Raw genomic sequence first — 24415 nt, 5'->3', positions numbered from 1 at the left:
CTTGCAATGAAAAACTGTGTTTTGGAGCATTTTATTATCTAAACTCATTAAACAGATCCTTTACGGCTTGCCCTCTTAATCAGTGTTAACTGTTACCTTGTTTAATTGGACCTGTTTGCATCCAGAAAAGTTATCATATCACAATATACATCGATATCCAATCTCCTATCCCAAAGGAAGTTTAAACAACCTTACAGCTGATCAGCTGATATTATCTGGCTGGTTTTCACCCAATAATTATCTGTACAGTACAAATAACATTGATGAAAATATTGTTGTCCTAAATGTGTTTTACAGTTGAGTTGACTTAATCATATCTCATGTTGGTTAAAGCGAGACTGTTAACTTTTGCAGACACTGTGGCCACAAGTGACAATTATGGGACAGAAATGCTAAAACACAGTGTGACAACAGCACAAGTGAAATAAGTGACATACAGGTAGCAACTCGGTAATGTCAGTTATACAGCAGTTTGTTAATATTAGCTCATATTAGCCCTTATAAGCTATGCTAGCCAACTAACAGCAGAACACTCGCCTGTATAGAATTGAGAAAGGGCGAGTTTTATTACTCATGAGACATTTTCGTAAAAATGAGTAAGATTGTGTTGTCTCATCTTTCAGAAGTTCAACAGTCTCACTTAAAGTAACAAACACATACAGTAGAGAGCACACCTCTACCATAAACCACAGCAGTGAAGCAAAAGCCAGAATGAACTGGCTCAGTAGGTGAACTCTCCCAGACTGTGTTGTCTGATTTACAGCCTTCTGCTTGCAGCATCAGGTCAGTCGCTGGAGCATGAAAACCATTTAAGGTGTGATCACTCTCTGTTGAGTCATGCTATACATCACAGCTACAGGGCTGGAGGTCATTCTGTACAACTAGTGTTCTGTATGTCTTCAAGTTTAATACCTCAGTCATGATTGCAGTAAATATAACAAACACTGGGTACCAAACTATAATTCTGATCTGACTCTGGATGTAGTCTAATGGAGTGTTGGTTTCAGCGTTCATCACAGAAAAGCCTGCGCTGCACAAGATGTGACGTATGACGATCATTATGGAAAGAAAGCATTAAGAATAGCACAGCGCCGGATCCCTGTGGGAACTGCATAGCTTGTTCGCGCGCTCCCTCACTCCCTGTCGTTTCCACTCTGTTGTGCTCTCACACACACACACACAGTCACAGCACACTGAATTCCATTAGCAGTGGCATCAGTGTCTGTAGCACTTGTAGCCTGCAGCTTTTGTTTTCACTCATTATAAATGTGTGTGTGTGTGTGGGCGTGTGCACATCTGTGTGATCTCATCACTCACGTATTTTAGACGCAATGGGAATGACTGAACCCTGTTTAAATAGTGCAGGAAAACGTCACGCCTGAGAGAAAACTGGCCCACTTTGCACACGTGTGCTCGTCGTAATCGTTGCATCCGGTCCAAGAAACACAAGAAAGCCCGCTCATCACTTGGCAGAGGCATTAAAGCCGAGATGCTGTGTGTGTGTGTGTGTGTGTGTGTGTGTGTGTGTGTGTGCACGTCTGTTTAATGGGGTGATAAAAAAGACAAGGCCAGGATGTCAAAGCTGACCTGCAGAGATGTCATACAAACAAGCACACAGATAAAAAGCAATGGAGAGCTGTAGGGAAGCAGGGTCGTGCTGTTAACATGAGCCAGTCCAACATTCTGCTGAAGTGGTAATAAGCTGTGAGTCCACGGCTGGCTGTCCACATATTGCGTTTACTGAAAAGCTAGCAGTATTAACAACAAGAGAGCTTGCACAGTGTCACAGACTAGTCGCCCTAATCGGATCAATGTTGGGTTCAGATTGCTTTTAGAAAGTCTGGACAGAAAATAAAAAAGCCACATTTCCTCCCAGACAGAACTACCAACCAGTTCTGGTTCCACAGTTTCTATTCAATATATATTATCTATACTGCATTATCTATATGGTAAAAGTATCACAACACTGTGCTAATTATTATTTGAATGGAAAGTGTATAATACTAAAGTATTATATATATATATATATATATATATATATATATACATATATATATGAATATTAGGAGCCTTGTACCCTTGTAAAATTGATTTACTTTGAGCATGAGTTGCCTTCAACAAACCAGGTATTATTACACTCTCTGAAACTTAGCAACACTGCAGACACTGAAATCAAACTACCTAATGATGTGTCACATAGAGCTGACAGATGCACCAGAGGCAGTTGTGTTGCTATTACGTTTCATCAAACTGGGCCTCTAATAATACCTCATGTAGATCCAGAGTTTCCACCAGTGCCAACCCCCCATTGGGCCTCGGGGAACTTTAAAAAAAAAAAGTATTTTAAGATGTTTTCTAAACTGTAGCGTAGCTCCTTAAAGGAATAGTTCAGTACGTAGTGGGCGTGCAGTTGAGACAGAGAGAGCGTGTATGTGACGGTGAGACTGCAGCGACCAGAGCAGCGAGTATGAAGTTAGCAGCTGTGAACAGTGCAGTGTGTGTACAGTTCAGGCTATTTGTTGGTGAACACATGCTACAACTCTCCAAGTTCCCGTGTCTTGCCTCTTTCTGCCGTAGACAAGCAGCGAGACCCAGGGAGACATGAGAGCAGCTGCTCACTAACAGCTCCGTGTGTTTACAGCAGAGAGCAGAAGGGAGGACAGACGTCTCACTCTGCTGCTGCTGCAGACACTTTCAGTTTATAACTGTAGCGTCTATCATCCGACTAACTATTGATAACACGCTTAATACTTTACAAATTAGAGTTTTTTATTTGATGAACATGGTTGCTGATACGCAAAAGAAAGCAAACCAACGGTGGAGGCAGTGGGGAAGTAATGTAATCAGTGCATATCACTACATCACTAGTGTAACAGACACCTGCTGAGTCATCTAGTTGTTTGAGTTCAACCATTAATTCCATTGACTTTAGTAATAAAATTATTATTTTGGGTGACTTCAACAAAAATTGGTTAGATAGATCTTCTTGCAAAGATAAGACTGTTTTCTCTAATTGGAACAAATAGAGTCTTAAATGTTGGTGTTTTGTCAGATTGCTTCAGTAATCCCTGCCCAAATTAGTTAAAATTAGACAATATAAGAATATGGACATGTTTAATCATGATTTAATTGACTCCAATTATTACCTGATGTTCAAAAAGCTTGGGAATTCTTTTAGTCCGATTTAGCCACTAAAGTAGCTGATAAACATGCTCCCTGGAAACTGTCAAAAGTTAAATGCAGACATTTACCCTTGATCAATGGGAACTCATATCTCTTCTTAGGCAGAGGGATAAAACACGGGCAGAATTTCATCTGACAAGGAAACATGCTGACTGGGAATCGTACAGACAATTAAGAAATATCAGCAAGACTCAGGTATGAAATGTTAAGTCTAATTACTTTCACACTCAGGTGGTTCCCTCTTGATATAAGATGTCAATTTCACTGGTACCAATTTCATTTTCAATGCATTAACTTTAACTATCTTTATTGTCTAAAACAATTCTTTGTTCCTTATATGTCAAATTATTCACTAAGACGCTCTGATCAGATCCTCTTTATTGTCCCCTTTGTATGTAAGGAACTTTTATGTTTCAGGCTCCTTCTGACTGGAATAAGTTACCTGTAAATATCTGTTCTGTCATCAGATTACCTGTTTTCAGGAAAGCCATCACTGTTCCTTTATTCCCTTTATTTATAGATGGATCTTTTTTTTATTGTGTCTACTCTGAGGTTGTAACTCTTCTTTGTTATTTAGTTTGTTGTTTGTTTTGTCATTGTTGTGTTATATATCATTGTTTACTGTTCTGTTTTCCATTTGTTTCATGAGTGTTTGTTCGGGAACTCCTTCTCGAGGGGTTTATCCTCATATAATAATACATTTCTGACATATAGTTTTTGGCCTGGAAGCCACTTCAAGAAAACAAACTGCTGTTTGATGATCAAAATTTGTTTTCCACCAGAATAAAACAATATAGCTAAAACCATATCATATATTTATCCTGTCCTGCTGATATCGTTTAACCCCTCTGGTCTTTCTTCTTCTACTCTCCTCTGTCCACTCTTGCAACCATGGAAAAAAACAAGATTTATATTCTAACTAAGCACTGATTGACCAACTTTTGCAAAGAACAAGTGTCTAACAGTCAGAAACTGCTACGAGCATACTGCATAATAATCTCATTTCAACAAGGGAAGATAAAGTAAAGCGTCATCCTCAGCTGCAGCAGTCTGATGCAGATAGTTTGTTTAGGGATTTATCATTATTGAACATTCATTACTTTTGAATCTGAGAGCTGTGTGAAGATGTTTGTCTTTCATTTCTCAGGATCAGAGTCTGATTGCAAGCAGACCACTATCGACTTATTTCTAAAACACAAACTGTATTCTGTCCTCCAAACTCAGCAACATTTTCAAAAAAAGATTGCTGGTATGGAAGCTACAGCATTGTTTATCTACACATGTAATCCTTCTTTACACTAATTGATAAATCTGATCCTGGAGTGCACAAAAACAGACAAAAACACAAATAATACTGTATATCTAGAAATAATGGAGGGAATCTGAAACATGGAACCTGGTCTGATATATACTGTATGTACTAGGGGTGTGCCTGAATACAAATACATTATTCGGCAAAGCACAAATAGTGTTTGTTTTTTTTTTTGTTGTTGTTTTTTTTTTTAACGAATATTTGTTTCATACAAATATTTTAAAAACTACTTGTTTTCAGGAAGAAAAATAAACCATGTCAAATACCAGAGTGCAGGTCAGTGACATCGCTATCTCAGTGTCTCTCCTCTGCTCCGCTGTTATATCTATCAGCAGGTCTCAGCGAGGGGAGTCACATCCACCTGCTACATGACGCACATTTCCTAATTTGGACATCACTCCCAGAGTTGGGGGTGTTCCCCAGAGATAAAGCTGAACTACTGACACACGCTTCATGAACACTTATTATAACACTTTAATTTTCTAAAATTATAAGCCTAATAAAAACAAAAACAGGATTTTTAAACCTCTTTCCACTTTTATTCAAATACAAATACAAATAATTTTGCTGCCTCAACAAATACAGATACAAATACTGGGCCCTCTGCACATCCCTAGTATGTACCACATGTTCTTTTATTTGTTTGACAGTTTTTCCTTTTCATTGTGTTTAAATTTGTATCATTCACAATTTGCTAATATTAATATGGTAAGACGGTGTATAAAATATAACATTTTTTCTTTTCAACCCTGTAATATGAGGGAAATAAGAGGATGTTGGTTTTAAGCAGTTGTTTGAGCAAGGTGAAATGAGTAAATTAGTCATTTTAGTCCACATTTATCCCTTAATGTCCAATTGTTCTCCTTTATTAACTTTAAGGTTGGAAAAACATCTTATTTCACAGTCTGACAGTATTATATGTTTATTCTGCATCAACTGTTTACACTGAGTGTTTTTTTTTATGTCTGCACCATTTCATCAAAAAGAAATATTTTAGATGTCTTGTGCAATATTTTATCCACATTTCCCCCAAAATTCAGTTTGACATATATAAAATATTTTGAAACTCTTAACAAGATCAGTGAGTTGGAACAATGTTTGGTTGCACAGCTGAGTTTGTGATGACTCGTCCACATGGTAAAGAATATGTTTAAGCTATTTTGTATTATATAGAAAGTATAGAACATTGTAACCTGCATCTTTTATTAATGTACATTAGGTATCAGCAACAGGATCCAACAAACACTGTGACATAGCAGTCTATGATGATACAGTGACTCAGTTTCTGTTTCACTGGCTGGAAACTGCAGCACAAATACTACCAGTTGCACTTGGCTCCTGGCGTCTTTATCATCCCAGCAAGTAACACTGTTATTTGGCCAAAGTATGGGGAGACTGACCTGTTCAATAATTCATTGTGTTCTCTGCACAAATACAATGGGAAAGTTGTTTTCAATGTCAAAAATGCAGAGGCAGAGAAGAGACAATATAGGTTAGTTGTTCTTCTGTTCACTGACATCAGAATAATCATTGGATGGCACAGCTGGCCGCAGCTGCATGGCTGATTGTCGTGTAGGCAGACGTGTATCTAGTTCAAGTGTTTCAAAACATAGCGAGCGGCGAAGCTGCAGAATCTTCAACCCTGTGTTATTCAGGTGTTTGTTTGTCATTCCATCGACAACAGAGTTTAATTTGGACAAATGCGGTGAATCTACAGCTCCCTGGTTAGTGATGCTGGGATGCTCTCCTCTGTTGCAGACTTACATTTTGATAAGGCTGATTAGACAGGAGGAACTTTACATGAAAACCTTGCCTGGGAACTAGATGAATGAGCTAAAACATCAAAGTTGGATCCACTTTTTTAAAAGACTAAATATCGGGCAGATGTTTTCCTTTTATGAGCCACCACAGAAGCTCTGTTGGCTTTACAAGTGTTCAAAATAATAACTAACTCATGCTTTATTGTAGCCAAACTGCAACCTGCACTATAAAGGAGAAAACAACAAGGTAGAAGGAATGAAAAAAAAATAATTAAAGGAACATCTAAGTCACTGCAAAGATAAGCAAGGTAGGCATTTGTGGAGAATGAGCCTTATTGATTGTACATAAACCACCACTCAAGAGGACCGACTGGTTTAAAAGGAGGAATGCTGAGTCATGGGGTTGTCATGCAGTCAGCCATCCAGGGTAAAGACAGGTCAGAGGGTGATGTCAGAGATAATAGGTAAATAGAAATTCTGCGGGAATACTTCAATGAGATAACAACCCCTCGACAATTTGGTCAATTTCATTTTCTCACAGATTGAAGTATATATCAGCGTTCTCTCCACTTCTACTATCAGCCCGCTAATGGAGTCAACTCGGGGTCGGGAATTTCCCATAATACTCTGTGTATTAAAAGTTAAACGAGTGTGAAATGTTTATTTTCTTTTTTTAATTAGTATGGATGGTTGCAATATTTGAATTTTTAAAATATTTTCCACAAACTGCTGATACAGACACATGGCTTGACTGATAAACTGCACAAACTATTGTGTCTCCATGGCAACAGGAGATGAAGTGGAGATTCCTGTTTTGCACTTGTTTGTCACTTGCTCCCTGTTTTCTATGTTTTTACGTCTGTTTTGTCCCGACATGTGACATGCAAATAACTAAGTCTGATCATTTTTACATTTCTAAGACATAAATACATTAAATACATATTCAAACATTTCTCCTAATGTCTGATACACTCATTTCTTTTATTTTTATATTTTTCCTGTGTTGTGTCCAGTTACTGTTTGCTTTTATAACGACCCAAATATCCCCTCAGGGATCAGTTTTATCTTATCTTAATGGGAAGACAGACCGAGTGCAGGGTGAAGTCATAGCAAGCCCCGCTGTTGTTTGGATGTCCTTTTTGCTAGAGGGAAGGACAGACAGATAAACAGAGACATGGAGAAAGGACGTGAAGGAGAGCGGAGTAAACAGGCCTGCCAATTTTAGAGAGAGCCAAGATGGGCCTGCTTTTCAATAAAATGAAGAATAAAGAGACATTAACAACCAGAAGAAGGAAACGAGGAAAGACAGACTATTCATCATCAAACATTTTTGATATTTGATATGCATATGATTCTAAGTAGTTTCAGGGCTTTACGCAGAGCTCTGTACATCAGTGTCATCAAAGTGTCACAGTGTGCAGACAATTCATTTCTTGAAATGTCTCATCCAACTTTCTTTCTGCTCAGTGATGATGAATGAATGCACACTACTGTAGGACAATCAATGTCATCTTTACGCTGTTAGTTATGCTGTGACACAGAAACCTGACAAGATGAAGCTTTATTCATCCCTGTGTGAAAATTGGGCCTTTGCAGCTGCAGATAATATACATCAAAGCAGGCGTGTCGCTGTGGGTTTGGAACTCAGGCCCACCAGATCTGAAGGCTAGCAGTCAATGATCTGACAACACGACCAATAAAAATAAAACAATTCTTGTTTCTTGCTTCTTGTACAGCCGGCACATTGCAAACAGGAACTGTCCACTAGCTAGATGCTTTTAATGTAGGTTAAGATAAAAATCATGGTGAAACAAAGCACTTTGCTGAAGTTTGTCACAAAAAAACGTTGTGAGCAGCAGGAGGAAAAGAATTCAGATACAGTTCAGCCTCATTCTCAACTCAGACACCTCCTCCTGCACCAGTTTCTCTTCAACAAGTGCCAAGTAGTAACAACACATACGTGGCTGTTAATTCAGCCTTTTCCCCGTCAGCAGCAGCATGTGATTTAACACTTGATTCTCCAACGACAACATCCACCCCTCCATGGCGAAGCTCAGGTATCTGCAGCCATGCACTCCGAAAAGCAAATTTAAATACTCTAAATGCCAAAGAATGAATATGAACCATATTTTACTACAGTGTTCATTTGTTCCAGGCTCGGCTCAGCCCTGCACTGAAGACGTACAAGCCCCATCAGACTTATCCACTATAGATGAACCTGCGACCCAGCCCAGACACAGGTTATTCCCAGTAACCACTACAGCAGGCAAAGCTGGGAGTTTTTCTGCCCAGTGGTATGAAAGATTGAAAGATTCCCATGGCTAGAGTACAGCACTTCAAGGAACGCAGTGTCCCTGCTCTGCTTTGAAAGACTTAATCGTTGGACTATAATGAAATAATTTCAGTGCTCAGCCCTGTCTTCTCCTGCTGTAATCATCAAAAGTAAGCTAAATTACCATTTTGGACTGTAATAGCTTATTGCTTTTTTTCAATATTATTGTTTATTGGGTATTTTGTTGAGTGTACAATTGGATTTTATGCTGATGTTGCTGCATCTGCCATCTGTGTGTTAGTGTGTGTGTGTTTCATCAGCAGTGCCTGAATGACTTTAGGGTTGAAGTGAGTCAGAAATAGACCTCTGAGCTCTCTCTGTATTTCTGGACGAAGAGACTGAAAGAGACAGAGATAGTGAAATACTGTACTCCGTGTATGTGTGTGCGGCTGCCATGCCAGGCTATGCGATGCGGTCGTCTTGGTGTTTGTAACATTACCTCTCATGATGTATAAGGCTTGTATGACTAAACTGTGGTGCATTCAGGCAAGTATAGCTGTAATTGCCTATTTTAGTTAACATGTGTTTCAGAACCTATTAAGTATGATTGGTCTTGGATGGGTTAGGCCCACTTGATTTTCTCTGTGCCCACCCACACTGTGATTTCTGCCTACACTATTGTATCAAAGACATAAAATACAGGCCTATAACATCACATATACAGAGATGACTGCTTACTTCGAAATGTAATTACAGACCAGTCTGCAGTGCATGGTAAACGTCTTAAACAGGTCCGAATTATATTCAGTCTAAGTAGGTAGAATCCCATTCCAGGAGTCTGCAAGGATGTCTTATGCCCAAGTGAATCACATGATGCCTTATAATCAATGTGAGAAAAACTGTGTTTTTGGGGTGAGATTAAGAGTGTGAAATGTGAAGTGCAGTAAATGTGTGTTGCTACTCTATTCGACTGAAGGTGCTCATTTATTGGCGGAGCTTCACGCTGCTGCCAGTGTTGGTGTTCCCTCTCTTTCTGGGTCTGTTTGGGTTTCCCGCATTTCAAACTAACATTTCGGACCTCTACTGCGAAGCTGGCCATGAGCAGTTCAAAATTATACATCCTGCATGTAATGAGGAGAATCCAAGACTGACCCTGTGAAAGTGAAAATTGAACTGAAAATTCTGATATATGGCCAAATGATCTCACACATCTTGATATTATTTTATGTAAACAGCAGCTCAGTGATGCATATTGAGCACATCACATACTTTCTATCATTTGTTTTACATTCCTCTACTACTACTGCCTTTTTCATGACTGGAAAGTACTGTAACTCATTATCATTATATCAGAATTTAATATACCTAATAGGTCAACCTCATTTGTTAACAGCTGAAAGTAGAGAATGAGAGTGTTTACCTTGCTCAGCAGATGCCTAATGTGGAAGGCACTGCCTGTAGCTATGTTGTTCCTCTGAGTCCTAAAAGCCCATCTGAATGATACTCTTGATATTGGTAAAAAAAGAGGGTTAACTGCCAGGTGCTCTTTGTCTGTCTCTCCCATCAGAAATAGAAATAGAACCCAGCGAGTAAAGACGGGTCCCTGGTGGCCATGTAGACTCACACAGCTGCCAAGAAAAGAAGAGAAAGTCGAAGCAGACTTTCGCCTCTAAAATCTTGATGCTTACTCACTACTGACAATGTCTGCCAAAAAACTCTCCTCCAGTTAAATGTGTGGGCTGGTGTCAGGTCGGGAGGTCTTTACTTTGTAGGGGCTTTCAGTCAGAACCACTTTTTGAAGGCTGATTCTGATATTTACCCAATTATGGTACTGAAAGTAAATACCTGTATATACTGTGGAGTATTTATTAAAGAGAACCTATTATGCTCATTTCCAGCTCTAAATTTTTATTTTTGGGCTCCACTAGAGTAGCTTTGCATGATTCACAGTTAAAAAAAACTCCTTATTTATCTTATACTGACCCTTTATGCAGCCCCTCAGTTCAGCCTCTGTCTCTAACAGGCAGTTAAAGCCCCTCCTGTTGAGCCCACTCTGTTCTGATTGGCCAGTTTTACATATCAGAGTTGTGTTTAAGTTACCGCTGATGCAAACCCAACATTTCCTGCTTCACTGCTTCAAATTAAAAGCTTTTAAATTACTAAATAATGGCAGACTTTTATAGTGAATAATTTCCAGGAGGTGAAACATGTTCCTCACTGAATTAGCTGAGCTTCGTTAGCGGTGCTAAAAACCATTTGACACAACAAAATATGGAGATATCAGGAGCTCTTTGTCCAGTGGATCAGTTAGAAATAATTCAAGCAGAAACAGCCACAGTGATGACGATGTTTGATGAAGAGCTGCAGACAACCAGCACACCTCCAACAGGTAAACTACTTATTTTAATTTTCCCTGCTGTGTAATTGAGTCATGGCTCAGCATGACTACCCCCAAAACAATGAAGAAACACCATAATGTTAGCGGAGCAGAGCAGTGAACTGGCACGTTGTGTGTGGAGTAGGGATGTGCAGAGAGCCCAGTATTTGTATTTGTATCTGTATTTGTTGAGGCAGCAAAATTATTTGTGTTTGTATTCGAATTCAAAGTGGAAAGATGTTTAAAAATCCTGTTTTTGTTTTTATTACGCTTTTAATTTTAGAAAATTAAAGTGTTCATGAAGTATTCCCTTGGGAGCACTTCACTTGTGTCAGTAGCTCAGCTTTATCTCTGGGGAACATCCCCAACTCCGGGAGTGATGTCCAAATTAGGAAATGTGCGTCATGTAGCAGGTGGATGTGACTCCCCTCGTTGAGACCTGCTGATAGACATCACAGCGGAGCAGAGGAGAGACACTGAGATAGTGATGTAAACAACCTGTGCACTGGTATTTAATATGTTTTTTTTTTTCTTCCAGAAAAAACCCACTATTTGTGCTTTGCCGAATAATATATTTGTATTCGGGCACACCCCTGGTGTGGAGCAGATGACCATATATAAATAAATAAATCCATCACGTCAGCTCAGGCTGAAAGTAGGAAAAAAACTGTTGGAAACCGAGTGTTCAGAGCAGTCTGAAGCTGCTGCTTCTTGGTCACAGGGATTACTGCTACATACGTTTACCTCATTATTTGACACGTTGACAACTTTTAACATGAACATCCGACATTGTGACATTTTATATATGACTGAAAATAAGGAAAAGCGTAATAGGTCCCCTTTAATAAATGTGGGACTTTCTAATGTATTTGTCTGTTGACTATATAGTAGATTCATCCAGGCTGGTTCCTCAGCTGAAATAAACAGGAACAGATTTTGATATAAAATGAAATGGAGAAACCTGGCCCACACATATCATTAATTATGGATTGTATATGTTTTTTTCAGCAGGCCAAATGCACCCATATAGAAATGTATGCATACCTTTTCACACTATGTGTGCAGGTTTATACCTCTGGTTTGCCTTTATTCCCTTCTATTTTATTAATTTCAGTATAAAGGCTTCTGCTTTCAGTTTAGACACCATCTTGCCTCGTGAGTTGTATGACGAAAAGAATGAGTGAATAACAGCTTCAAAGCAGCTATTTTGAAATCTATTGGACGGAAAAATGGGAATGATATAAATAAAAGGATGTTTGGCATGTCCCAAATATTTAAGTTGTGAGCAAATAACGAAAACTTGATCACAAAGTTATAAAATTTGAGACACCACAAATTATAACACTCTGGATCAGCAGGTCAGGTTTGAAATGGTTTAGATTGTTTAGATTGTAAATTAGATGCTAACAGGATTGTGATCAATAGCTAATCAGATTGTACAGTCTGTTGATGGCTAAAACAGTGCTATGAATGAATGAAATGATCATTTCTTGGGCAAAAACAGTACAATTAAAGCGCAGAATGTAGAAATAGTTCAATAATGTACTGTTTCTATTCCAACTGTAGTGATGTGTCTGTGTTGTGCATCTACAAACACAATCAGCTCTGCACAGCTGCTGTCGCCCACCATCTGCTGCTGTTCAATATGGCCACCACAAGGACTGTTACATCACCTGAAAGCCCTCACAGTTAAACAGTCCTGTGCAGATTGATGCCTTGATCCCACCGGGCACAGCTGCGCCGCGTTCCGGCAGTTTTGTTCCGTCCTCCACATGGCGTCATACCCAACCGGGAGCATTTCAGAGGCCGAGAGTTTTGCTCCGGCAGCGGCGGAGAGAAGAGAGCCAGCCCTCTACCTGGAGAGGAAGCCTGGCACCAGCAGTGGTGTCATAAAATCTTGTTATTTTCCACTTCAAAGATGAACCTCATGGTGACAAATATCCTCTGACCGGTTGACTTCTGGCATGGTGCCACCGGTTATAAGGTAATGTTGATGTAGTGATGTGATATACGATCGAGAGACTGCACAGGCTGTTTAATTTTGAAAACTGACCGGATGCTCTACGTTGTTCCCGTGTCTGACTTCCTGTCCAGCTGATCTGCTTTGTGCAGCTTGACGTGGCTTCTGTCAGAAACAGACTAGGTGCGTATGTTTAGCAGAGCACAGCGGAGACACTTCTGAAACGTTGCCGCAGTGCATCTGGTGGAATCACAAACATTGACTCGAGTGGCCGCGATCAGCTCCGGCGGCCGCGTCGCAGCCGCAAAGCTTCGCAGACGCGCCCGGTGGGATCAAGCTGTTCGGTTTGCTGCAGGCGATTTGTGGCCCATCACCGGTTTACAGTATCCATGTCTGGCCTGTTCTTAGCGCTGGTCCTCCTTTATTTCCTGATAAAAAAATTGTCTGTGAGCAAACTAGAAAATTCACTCAGCTAAGACAGATCCCTCCTTCTCTGCTGGGCAGCTGAACACTGAGAGCAAGGTTAAAATAAAAGGAAGCGGAGGAGAGAGGGAAAGGGGAGCAGACAGGTGTAAAACACCTGAGGGTTCTTTTTGCAGGAAAAGATGATGACAAGATCAGCTTCTTTTTTCTCTCTCTGTCTGATCCTATATACACCTGCTTGTTCACTCCTCTGCCTACTGACCAGAGGGCCTTTGAACATGGATTTCTTTTAAAATATCAACACTAATATTTTTCTTTAGCTTCTTCAACACTAAAGGACGGGTTCACAAAAGTCTGTCTTAAAACAAAATGAACATTGAAACAACGAAGTGATGACAAAATCAACCTTCAGTCTTTAGTTTGAGAAAAAAAATGTTTAAAAGTTTATCTGAAGATAATATGAAGCTTCAGCCGTCTGCGTTAGACAAATAAAGTGGATATCTGACACATTTACAGTCTTTTAGTAAAAAATTGCCTCTTTGTATTTTGACAGTGTTTCCCTGTTGAGCTGCGGTGGAAGTATAGTAACAAAAAGAGGGATTTTGGCACTAAAAAGACTGTAACGTTGAAAGATATCTACTTGATTTGACTCATTTGGACGCTGAAGCTTCATATTAGCTTCAGATAAACTGTGGATTTTGTCCTCCATCACTTCCATTGTAAGGTCATTATGAAGGGATCTTCTAATAGTCAGTATGAACAGGAGGAAAACTGTGAATCTATCCTTTAAGTTCAAGACTGATGAGTCACAAACCAGTGGTAACATGCTGGAGTGTGATGGATCTGATGGAAAGACGATATCAACAGGTTTAGATTCAAGCCACCAGTATTCAGTATGTTATACTAAAAACTCCCAAACTTTACATCAACATTAGCATTCAGTGAATCAGTGAGGCAGGTTTCATTGCAGCTTTTACAGTCGGTTGAGTACAATCTCGCCGCGCCACGCTGGAATGAGTTCTCAGGTCAGACATCCCATAACAAATAATAAAAAATCACTGGCTGCGCTTACAGACGAGTCTCCATCATACTGGGGGTGGAATACACAGACTTTCCATTAAAGCAACTGAATATTTGTCACATATATCAAGCGTATATGTGACAGCCAATCCTGCGTTGACATTGCTCTATGTCTCGCCTGTTGCTGCGACACGATTGGCTGCTGCGTCAGCCAACGAAAACGGGCCAGAGAGGAGTAGTAGCGATGTGGCTTCTGGCTGTCCGAAAGGCAGGCAGAGGAAACATTCAAGGTCAAACATTAAGAATGACTCATCAAATCATCCTCCGTACACACCTCGCGAATCCATGAGCCACTGTGTGTGTGTGTGTGTGTGTGTGTGTGTGTGTGTGTGTGTGTGTGTGTGTCAACAGGCATGTCGGCAAAGCTTTATTTGTACTGGATCATGCTGGAGGCCGATATACCCCATCTCGCTCTCGCTCCCCGTCACTGTGTATGTGTGTTTCACTATGAGAGGAAGTGTGTGTGTGCGTGTGTGTGTGTGCACATATGTGAGTGTGTGGGCGTATCTTAATGAAATCTGACAGAGAATTGTGACAATCAGTGAAGGAGCATCCTGCAGAGGTTAATAAGCTGTACTCCATAGCAGCAGCAGCAGGCCGCCGTGCGCACACACACACACACACACACACACACATACACACATCTCCTCTAGGCTTTCATTCTCCTAAAAAATTATATTTAGAGATTACAAAGTTGAAATTCACAGCCGGTATCTTCAGCACGCTACGAGGGGCGATCTTTCCGGTTTGTCACCTCGAGAGAAGACTCTCAGGACCAGAACGGTGACATCACTCCCTCCCTTTGCGCTTCCTGTTTTTCTGTTAGAGAGAGCAGCTTATAATGAGATGTCACTCAGCTTGTTTTATCGTCTCTCTTGCCTGGAATCTTTTACACCACTCGCACACACACACACACACGTAGAGCGTTACAGTAAACGCTCGGTGTAAAAAGACTCCAGGAAAGAAAAAGTCACACACAGTAAGTAACATCTCAGTAGCTGATTTACAGTAACTACTTCTAATGTGAGTCATGGGAATACATTTGGAATTTTCATTGAATTAAGAGAATATTATCAAGGTTTTAACCCCTTAACATCCATCCTTTTTATAGAATTTTTTGCCTATTTGGCACATGGAAAAGCTTATAACAGAAGAACTGTAAGGCCAGGATGGATGTATTAGGCTTCGTTTGACAAGAGACATCTTCTAGTTTCTGGAAATGTGTTTGTTTAGCATGTAGCTAAAACACAAACAAAACTACATCAGTTCAAATAAGGCTCAAAAAAGTGTTTTTTGGTCCTTGTTTATAATGAGTCATATTTGAATAACAATAATTAGGACATGCTTTATGCCACAACTATGCAGAACATCATAAACCTTCTACATCTTGTCAATTAGGGAGTTTTTAGTTTGTGGTGTCCCTGAACCTCTCCAATCATCTCTAATTGGCCAAATTGTGCCAATTGCTTTTACTCATTACTGCGTGATGCTGCCGCTTACAAATGGCGCTGGCGACCCGGTGGATTTTAAGAGGTTAACAGCCCGACCTCCCCTTCATTACCCAAATTAAGACCAGCGATTTTCTAACAGTAGTAGATGGAGATGTGGTATTTAGCAGTAATAGTAGTTGTAGTAGTAAAACTATTTAACACCTTGGTGAGAAAACATTTTTGAGTACAAGCTGAATATTTACACGCATAAACATATTTCTGGATGTTTCCTACTTAATTTCTATTCTATACGGAGAAATTTATCAAATAAAAATGTTTCAATTTTGAAAAAAAAAAATTTGAATCTAAAATTCAAACATCAAAAATATTGAATATTGGCATAAAATACCAGCAAACTGCAGCTTTGTCTTTGAATGAGCAGTATCACATGTAAAATCCCTCTATTCCCAAGTCTGGAGTCGTGTTGCTCTGACCATCTGCTCTCTAACCCTGCCCGGGCTACGCTGCACTACCACCCCTGGATTATGGCATCGACACATGCACACACACACACACACACACACACACACACACACACACACACACACACACACACACACACATAAGCATCTTGGCTCTAATGTTGCTGCCAAGTGATGACTGTGTATTTGTGTGTTTTTTCAGCAGTATTTTCAGCCGGTACAGTCACTCAGCGAACAGGATTTGTAGAGACACACTTGAGCGCAAAAACGTTTTATATCTTCCATATCAGCCAATACAATACTGGTATATTCTGTCAAGATTTTCCACATTTTTATCCGCTAAAGTTTCTTCTTTCCAGTCCCTCTTTCAGTACTGAACAAACACAAGGTGTATAACAATTACAAAATCAGAAAACTGCTTTGTTTACACGGGTAAGCTTGTGATTCCCATCTTTTTGCAAGGCAGGAGCAAGAAGAGCAACACTTGACAGTTTTGGGATGATGGATGCATGATGAAGAAAAGCATGAATAATAAATAACTCTAAGGGCAAAACGACCAAAGCAGCCTGATAATGTTTAAGTCAGAGTCCAACACCAAAACCTTTCATCATCTCGGTTTAGGACATGTCTTGAGTTTATGTGTTACGCACTGAAATATTGATCATGTATTGAGTCCATGTGTTCATGCATATTTGCTTATTTTGAACTAGAAAAACCTGTATGAGTCCACCAACCAGTCAGGTTGCAGTTTACATCCATGTCTGTCCAGACTCATATAATATTTGTAGTGAAGACTTTAATAAAAGGTATTAAGTGTATTTTTCTTGTATGTGTTCACATGTTTGGCCAATAAAGCCGATCAACGACAGTAGACGATGCTTTAGATAAGGATGTTGCTGCAAAGAAGCTACAAATTCACAGCAGCACAGAAGATCTAAACAGTCACCACAGTTTCAAGGTGGGAACCAAGATCAGTGTCACCACTTCAGTATCTGACCAAATGTGAAATATGGTCACAATCTGCCGTCTGCTCCTGAGTTTCATTAAAGGCCAGAAAAGTGTTTTTGCAGGACAATATGATGTCACAGTGAAGTTGACCTTTCGGATATAAAATGTCATCACTTCATCGCTTTATCCTATCAGACGTTTGTGTGAAACTTTGTCATAATTAGCACATGAATTCTTGAGTCACAACCAAAAAAACGTGTCTTGTGAGGTCATAGTGACCTTTGACCATCAAATTCTAATCAGTTCATCCTTGAGTCCAAGTGGATGTTTGTGCCAAATTTGAAGACAGTTTGTCCTTTGGCAGGCAGACAGAGATCATCACAGCCCATGTGCATAATAATAATGAGTTTCATGGTGCAGTTTGAGATGTTACAGTTGCCACCTGTCTACTCGTACTGTTTGTGTTTAAAATGTGAAGGGCTATAAAGAGGCTTAGGTGCTACTCAAGCGGCTGAAAAATGAAGCTAACATGGAAGAGCCAAAAACCTGCAGTACCTCAAATGGCCACTTGAGGCTCAAAAAGCCAGTCAATCCCCATAGACCCCCATGTTAAAATGACCAACTTTACAGCAGAAATAAACATGTTTACAGCCTGGTACAAACAAAGGTCTTAGTGCATAATTAAGGGCGTGGCTGCTTTGAATGCAGGTGGGTGCCGTCACAGGCAAGTTGCTACCACGGCAACAACGTTAGTTTGGTAACGTAACCATGGTGTAACGCTAGAAAAGACCCTCTAAAGAGTCGGATTTTCCGTAAGTACATTTTGTTTTAATGGTTTTAAGCCTGTTTTTCTAGATATTGAAAATTTGCATTAGCATTAGCATTATCACAGATAACCATAGACTGTAAATGCACTGTGCTAACCAAGCTAGCAGCTAGCGTTAGGCTCAGCTCCACCCACTCATCCAAATATGGTCACTTCTGGCTCCAAAAATCCAAGATGGCGACGGTCAAAACACAAACTCAAGGCTTCAAAACGGGAGTTCACAGACAGATGGGTGACGTCACGGTGGCTGCGTCCATATTTTTTTTACAGTTGATGGTGCTATTATTGGCTGGGTTTCACCATCAGTAGCTTAGTACCAAATGGTCACATATACTCTTCTCTCTTCAGATGCACTTTTGAAATCTTTTAATCCAAACCCTGCAAATCCTGGGTCACCTGCAGACACCTGCAGACGAGCCCAGCGATGCAGCATCAAGTGCTTTCATACTTTGTTTCTAAAATAAAGGAAATCTCAAAGACATAAAGCTCTGCAGTTTCTGTGTGAGTGTATGAACGTTGGCGGTGGAAGTGGCTGCAATGCAAGGGGCACCAGCTAAAATCTTGCCTAGGGCGTCAAATTGGTCAGAGCCGGCTCTGCACACACACACACACACACACACACACACACACACACACACACACACACACACACACACACACTTACACTGTACAGTATTTCATTATCTCTGTCGCTTTCAATCTCTTCGTCCAGAAATACAGAGAGAGCTCAAAGGTCTATTTCTGACTCACTTCAACACTAAAGTCAGTCAGGCATTGCTGATGAAACACACACACACATACACACACACACACACACACACACACACACACACACACACACACAAGCTAAGCTCAGTAATACATTTGTTTAAAGCGTTTTCTCCTGACGATGCAAAATGACATCCTGCCCTCTCTGTTGGACTCTGACAATAACCAGAAACTTCAGTCCTGAATCCTGACAGGCTACAAAATCAGGCTTACTCTTTTATGAAAAATCCTCGGCCTACTTCTTACACGCCATTGCCCTGAATTATAATTTATATAAAACTTGTTGCCATAGCAGCAAAACCCTACATTGCCTTCTGACAGAGGCACTACAATAAATGCAAAACCATCAGAGAGTATAACTTCTGAAATACGGCTTTCCAAAAAAAAAAAAAAAAAAAAAAAAAAAAAATCATGACAGAGAAATCCTTGCAGAGCCCGAGCTACACAAAAGGCCCAAAAGCAGCTTTGTGGGATTAAAAATTACTGCAAGAAGTCTTAAATAACGGTGGCAGCAAGCAAGTCTTGCATCACAAATCATGAAATCCAATGCCACAGGAGAATTGCAATCAATGACTGACTTACTGAGTATGCATGAAATCCCTGCAAAAGCATAAAGTCAGCATTTGCATCAAAAGCGAGGCCAGAACTGAAGACATTTAAAATAGGACAGCTAGAACTTAAAAAAAAATGATATATGCAAAAATAAATCAAACAACCTAAGAACACAAGATGTTGTCTGCTGAGGGAGGTTTCAAGGCTGCGATTTATTCCTGAACGCAGCGCCGAGTCCACAGAGATCAGCGGTCAGTGTGAGCAGATGGCCTGAATGCTATCGGCCTGTTTCCCCCCGCTTAGCCGAGGCCTAATCCAACAAGGCACGGGAGATACGAGGCTCAGATGTGTCGCCTGTGGGAATGTGTGGGAATCATGTGACTCGACACATGAAAAATACACCATTCCCCATTGTTTTAGTTGTTAAATACTAGTCAGTAATAGTGTTCACCTCAGCTTTCACCTGGTTATATTCTGATGCCATCTTTAAAGAAATAACTGTATGAAAAAGTTTAATAATACACTAAAAAATGAGCACTTTTCCCCCTTCTTCTTCTTCTTCTTCTTCTTCTTCTTCTTCTTTACATCATGTTACATTTGATGTAAAACACAGCCAAATGGGTCACAGACTAAGTAGATTAAAAAAAAACACTGATGATTACGAGACAAAATGTACATAAAAATTAAATTGTGACATTTAAAAAGCTGCGTCACCTCTTTCCATCCTGTTGCTGAGCAGTGATCTGACCCTGAACTGAAAAAACACTCCATACAGCTGCATAACACTTCACCATGATACATCCGATGTTAATATTTGAGTTTTAATTCCACAATGTACAAATAATCCTTGACAGAGGCTTACAAAAAGCTTCAGTGTCCAGATTTTTTTTAAAAAAACATGGATGTTTCACTTGAATCATCCCTCAAAAGACATGTACTGAACAGTGAAACAAATTCCTTTTGCATTAATGATTGGTTGGCATTGATGGCAGCTTTCTTTAATGTTTTGTACATAATCTCTCCTCTTTTTTGGAAATTTTCAGGTCAAAGCATGTCTAAATATTTAGGTTGAAATGTGGCAACAACGAAACTGTATCATGTAATTATAGTGTTCTAAATACTTATTTGTATCCTAAAAGTTTTTCACTTTTCAACTAAATTCAGCCCAGTTTGAACCTAAACAACCAGACATCTTTACAGCAGCACAAACAGACCTCAGAGCGAGACGTGGGCAGGTGCTTTTGCTGAGCTCCAGCCTGTCTGGAAGTCAAAGCAGTAACAACCTCAGAACAAAGGTCCGACTGTACAACAACAATGTGAAATCAGTGCTGTTTTATGGCTCAGAGTGCTGCTGAGTGACGTGAAAAAGATCGATACCTTCTGCTGCATCTTCTGGCCTGAGAAGATCTAAAACCAACAGATATACAAGATGACTGAGTGCAACAGTTTGGTGCAGGAGATCAAACGCCGCTGCATGCGATGGCTACGGCGTCTTCAGAGCGGCCCTGATGCCGCACTGAGACGGACTCCGTCAGGGAAGCGAGGCCGGCCCCAAAAACAACTTGGCACTGAACTCAACCTGCGAGTTAAAGGAGTTGGATCTAACATGGAGCGAGGCAAAGCACAGCCTCACGTCCCACCAGAGACAAAGAGGATTACATTACGTTATCTGGACATCTTTTGACCTGCAAATCGCCAAATTGATGCTTTATGTGCTGAACTCTGGATGATGAATTAAATCCAAGCCACTGAGGCCAAACTTTAATTCCTTCTTTAAAGTAAAAGCCATTTTTATTTTTGCCACTGTGTGTGAAACTTGTGCAGCAGCTGCAGGTATGACAGTGCTGTATATGAAGGGAGCCGACTGGGAAAACTTAGTAAAGAGATGAGAGAAAAAGTGATGTTTGTAATTTCCTTTGCGTCTCTTATTAAATAGGTATACTGCATGTTATGATGTGGAGAATTAGCTAACAAGGCAAAAGTGTGACTTTAAAGAACCCATACTGCACTACGGCTTGGCACACACACCTAGCCCAAGGCTGCTGAATTATGATTTTTTTTTTTCCCAGCCTCCACTTCCTCAGTACAAAGAGAAATACTGAGAGCACAAATCTTATGGTTAGTGTCAGTAGAGAATCCTTGGAGGATATAACTGACTTGAGGTGTCAAATCCTTCACCGGCAAAGGAGCAAGGAGGAGGCATCTTCAAAAACGCCACATGGAAAATGTTCGTGTGTGTGTGTGTGTGTGTGTGTGTGTGTGTGTGTGAGGCACCGCTATACACCTCCAGCTTGAAGATAATGACATGACTGGAGAACAGAAACGTGCTTTGACCCGGAGTGTGTGTTGTAGAGAGGTTGTTGTTGCTGCTTCGCGTTAGAAGTTGGAACCCTGTCATTTTGGCAAGTGAGAGATGAAAGCACTGATCCTTCAGGGTAGAAAACTTTTGAAATGCCCTTGAAAGCCCACAGGTACAGTCGGTGTCGAAAAATAACATCCTAGTTTGGTGGGCCAAAGCAGATTGTTGCTCATGAGCTCCTAAATCTAAAAATACTGTATATTAACAGTATAAATATTTAAGAGCAACGTGCATCAAAAAGCACATAAACTGTAATTCAACACACACACACACACACACTAGTATCACAGCAGGGGAATTGCAGGGCATGGAATAAAATACACAAACTAAGTAAATAAGAATGGAGTGTTAAGGGAATTGTACAACTTTTAGATATTCAAACACGCAGTAATCAGAAAACCAGAGTCTTACATTCAGTCTGTGTCTCGTTTTTCAAGTAGTTCTTGTCATCATGAAGGATCAAAGTTTGGAGGAAATGCCTGATTTAGCTACATAATTATTTAAAAAGGCCTCAGAACAACATTAACATGGGTGAAATAAAACAAACTGCCAGCACAGTCTGTGTTAGCGTAGGTGATTAATGACTGGTCTGATTAATGTTACGGCTAATGACCCCGCTATTGATGGATGCGGCATCGGAACAGACCGGTTTCGCCTTCGGGGAGCTGATATCTCTCCCATTTGTGCAGCTTCTTCTATTTAATTAGATCAGGAATTTTAACTCTGTTAAAGAATTTGACAGTTTCAGGTTTTCTTTGCTTGTCGACTGCTTGCATCAGGTGTCTTAAATTGTTTTAAGAGGAAAACTGTGACTGCTTTTTAATGCTGTATATATGCTTTATTAACCCTTACATACTGTTCAGCTCAAATTTGACCCATTTTGACATTTGAAAGCAATAAAAACACCATAAATGACATTTTATGACTCTTCCTAAAGTGGGCCAGAATATACAAAAATGGAAATATTTCAAAATTATTTATTTTTGTGCAGCTGTTAAACATTTTATCACACAGAAGGTGTTCTGGGTCAGTGTTGATTGTCGCTTTTAATGGTTATAATGAAATCAACCATTCAAATATATTTGTTGAATCCCTCACTAAATTAATAGGAATAATTATGGCTGTTATGTTCTCTCATTTTAGATAACAAGATCATAATATAGAGTGATTGTGATTTTATTTTCTCTATTAACAAACAGTGTCAAACCTAAAGAAGCATTAATGAAGGATCAATCACTCATTTATTAATGACTGATAGGATATATGTGGTTCAAAATGTGGTACAGGGACTAATTATTAGAGTGAGGGTCGGAATATGGGCAGCATGTAAGGGTTAATTATTAGTTCACCTGTTTTTCACAGTTTACCAAAACACAGCTGGTGAACCAATTCAAAGAGTTAACCGTGTTGGAGAAATTGAAGCTTTGTGTGTTTTACGAGCGCCGAAAGTACGAGTGGATGCCTCATATTCAGTAAAAAATCTAAATCTTACTATAACTATAAACAGTCTCCACCAATGAGAGATTAATTACAATATAAGCAGAATTCCTAACGGAGTCTGGTTCCCAGCTCTCTGTTAAGAACAGGGTCTTATAACCCAAGAGGTGTTGAGTTAGTGAAGAATAGGCCTCACATAAACACTTCTTACCTTGGTCAGCTGTGCTATTTTCTTGCTCATCTTCAGGTGCAGGTCTTGGGTATATTCCATGGCGATGCCAGACTGGAAGCTGGTTGCTGTGGATGAACTATATTTCCCCTGACCGGCAGGGCAGTAATACTGCTGCCAACCCGACCCAGTCGCCATCTTCACGATGATGCTTCAGATGCTGAGGAGAGAGATGTGTTATGTGCGGTAATAATAAAGTGGACGGCGCTGGAGAGAGACGACCAGTGAGCGAGCGAGCGAGCGAGCGGAGAGGACTGGGACAGTGGCGGATATTTGCAGATAATTAATCAAAAAATATGACGCCGTTGTTGCCCGCAAACTGTTAAAATTGCTTTCATTTTGCACAAAAAAGGGGGTGAAAATTGGTGGTTTTAAGCCCCAGAAACGTTAGCTGCTCCCATCTTGTCCGTTCAGACTGTGGCCGTTGTCAGTGCTCCGAGGTGCGGCTCCGGTCTGCGGTCACCTGGCGCTGATGTGCAGCAGCTGGTTGGCTCCCGGTCGGTCACCTTGATACCGAAATTTCTCAGCGGGAGCCGTTAAGGAGCGATTCCTCCTCCTCGGTGCATAGAGTGTATACAGACTGAAGGTGTGTGTGTGTGAGTGTGTGCAGGACAGGCTCCGCGGTTGGTTGCTGCTCTTCTGTTGCCATGGATCACCTCAACACTTTGTGCTGCATTCACGTAGGATGGGAGCAGCGCTGCGTTCAAGTACTGTCGGAGAAATCGAAATGAGAGCGGTGAGCGCACATTTGATCCAGCAGCGCGGTAAACATGAACAGGCAGGGCCAGCACTGGCTATGTAGGTGGCCCTGGTGCCCATGGAAAAAAAAAAGGAACAATAGTACCTCCAGTATAAGAACTTCAAATATGAATTCACACTAAAATGAGGTGCAGGTTTCCATCCAAATGCGCTGCAAATTTTAACCAAATTGTCAGAAAATCAGCAAAAGAAAATCCAATTTTATGTGTGTTTCCATTATGTGTTATATGGATATTAGGAGTTGGTTCATCGAGATAA

General features: G+C 40.3%; 1 protein-coding gene across 2 annotated transcripts in view; it reads right to left on the bottom strand.

The window, feature by feature from the left end:
• Positions 1-24201, bottom strand: part of fam184ab (family with sequence similarity 184 member Ab) — a 148531-nt gene extending 124330 nt beyond the window's left edge. Inside the window, exon 1 of one of the 2 annotated variants that reach the window (XM_067572611.1) lies at positions 23381-24201. In XM_067572611.1, coding sequence (XP_067428712.1) covers positions 23381-23536 — 156 coding nt within the window. In that variant the 5' untranslated portion in view covers positions 23537-24201. The remainder of the gene's footprint in view (positions 1-23380) is intronic. The other variant, XM_067572612.1, reaches the window with a different exon arrangement.
• Positions 24202-24415: the final 214 nt, after the last annotated feature.

Source organism: Thunnus thynnus, chromosome 18 (genome assembly GCF_963924715.1).
Source record: "Thunnus thynnus chromosome 18, fThuThy2.1, whole genome shotgun sequence".
In the NCBI taxonomy this organism is placed as follows: domain Eukaryota; kingdom Metazoa; phylum Chordata; class Actinopteri; order Scombriformes; family Scombridae; genus Thunnus; species Thunnus thynnus.
This window is presented reverse-complemented; position numbering and strand designations above follow the sequence as displayed.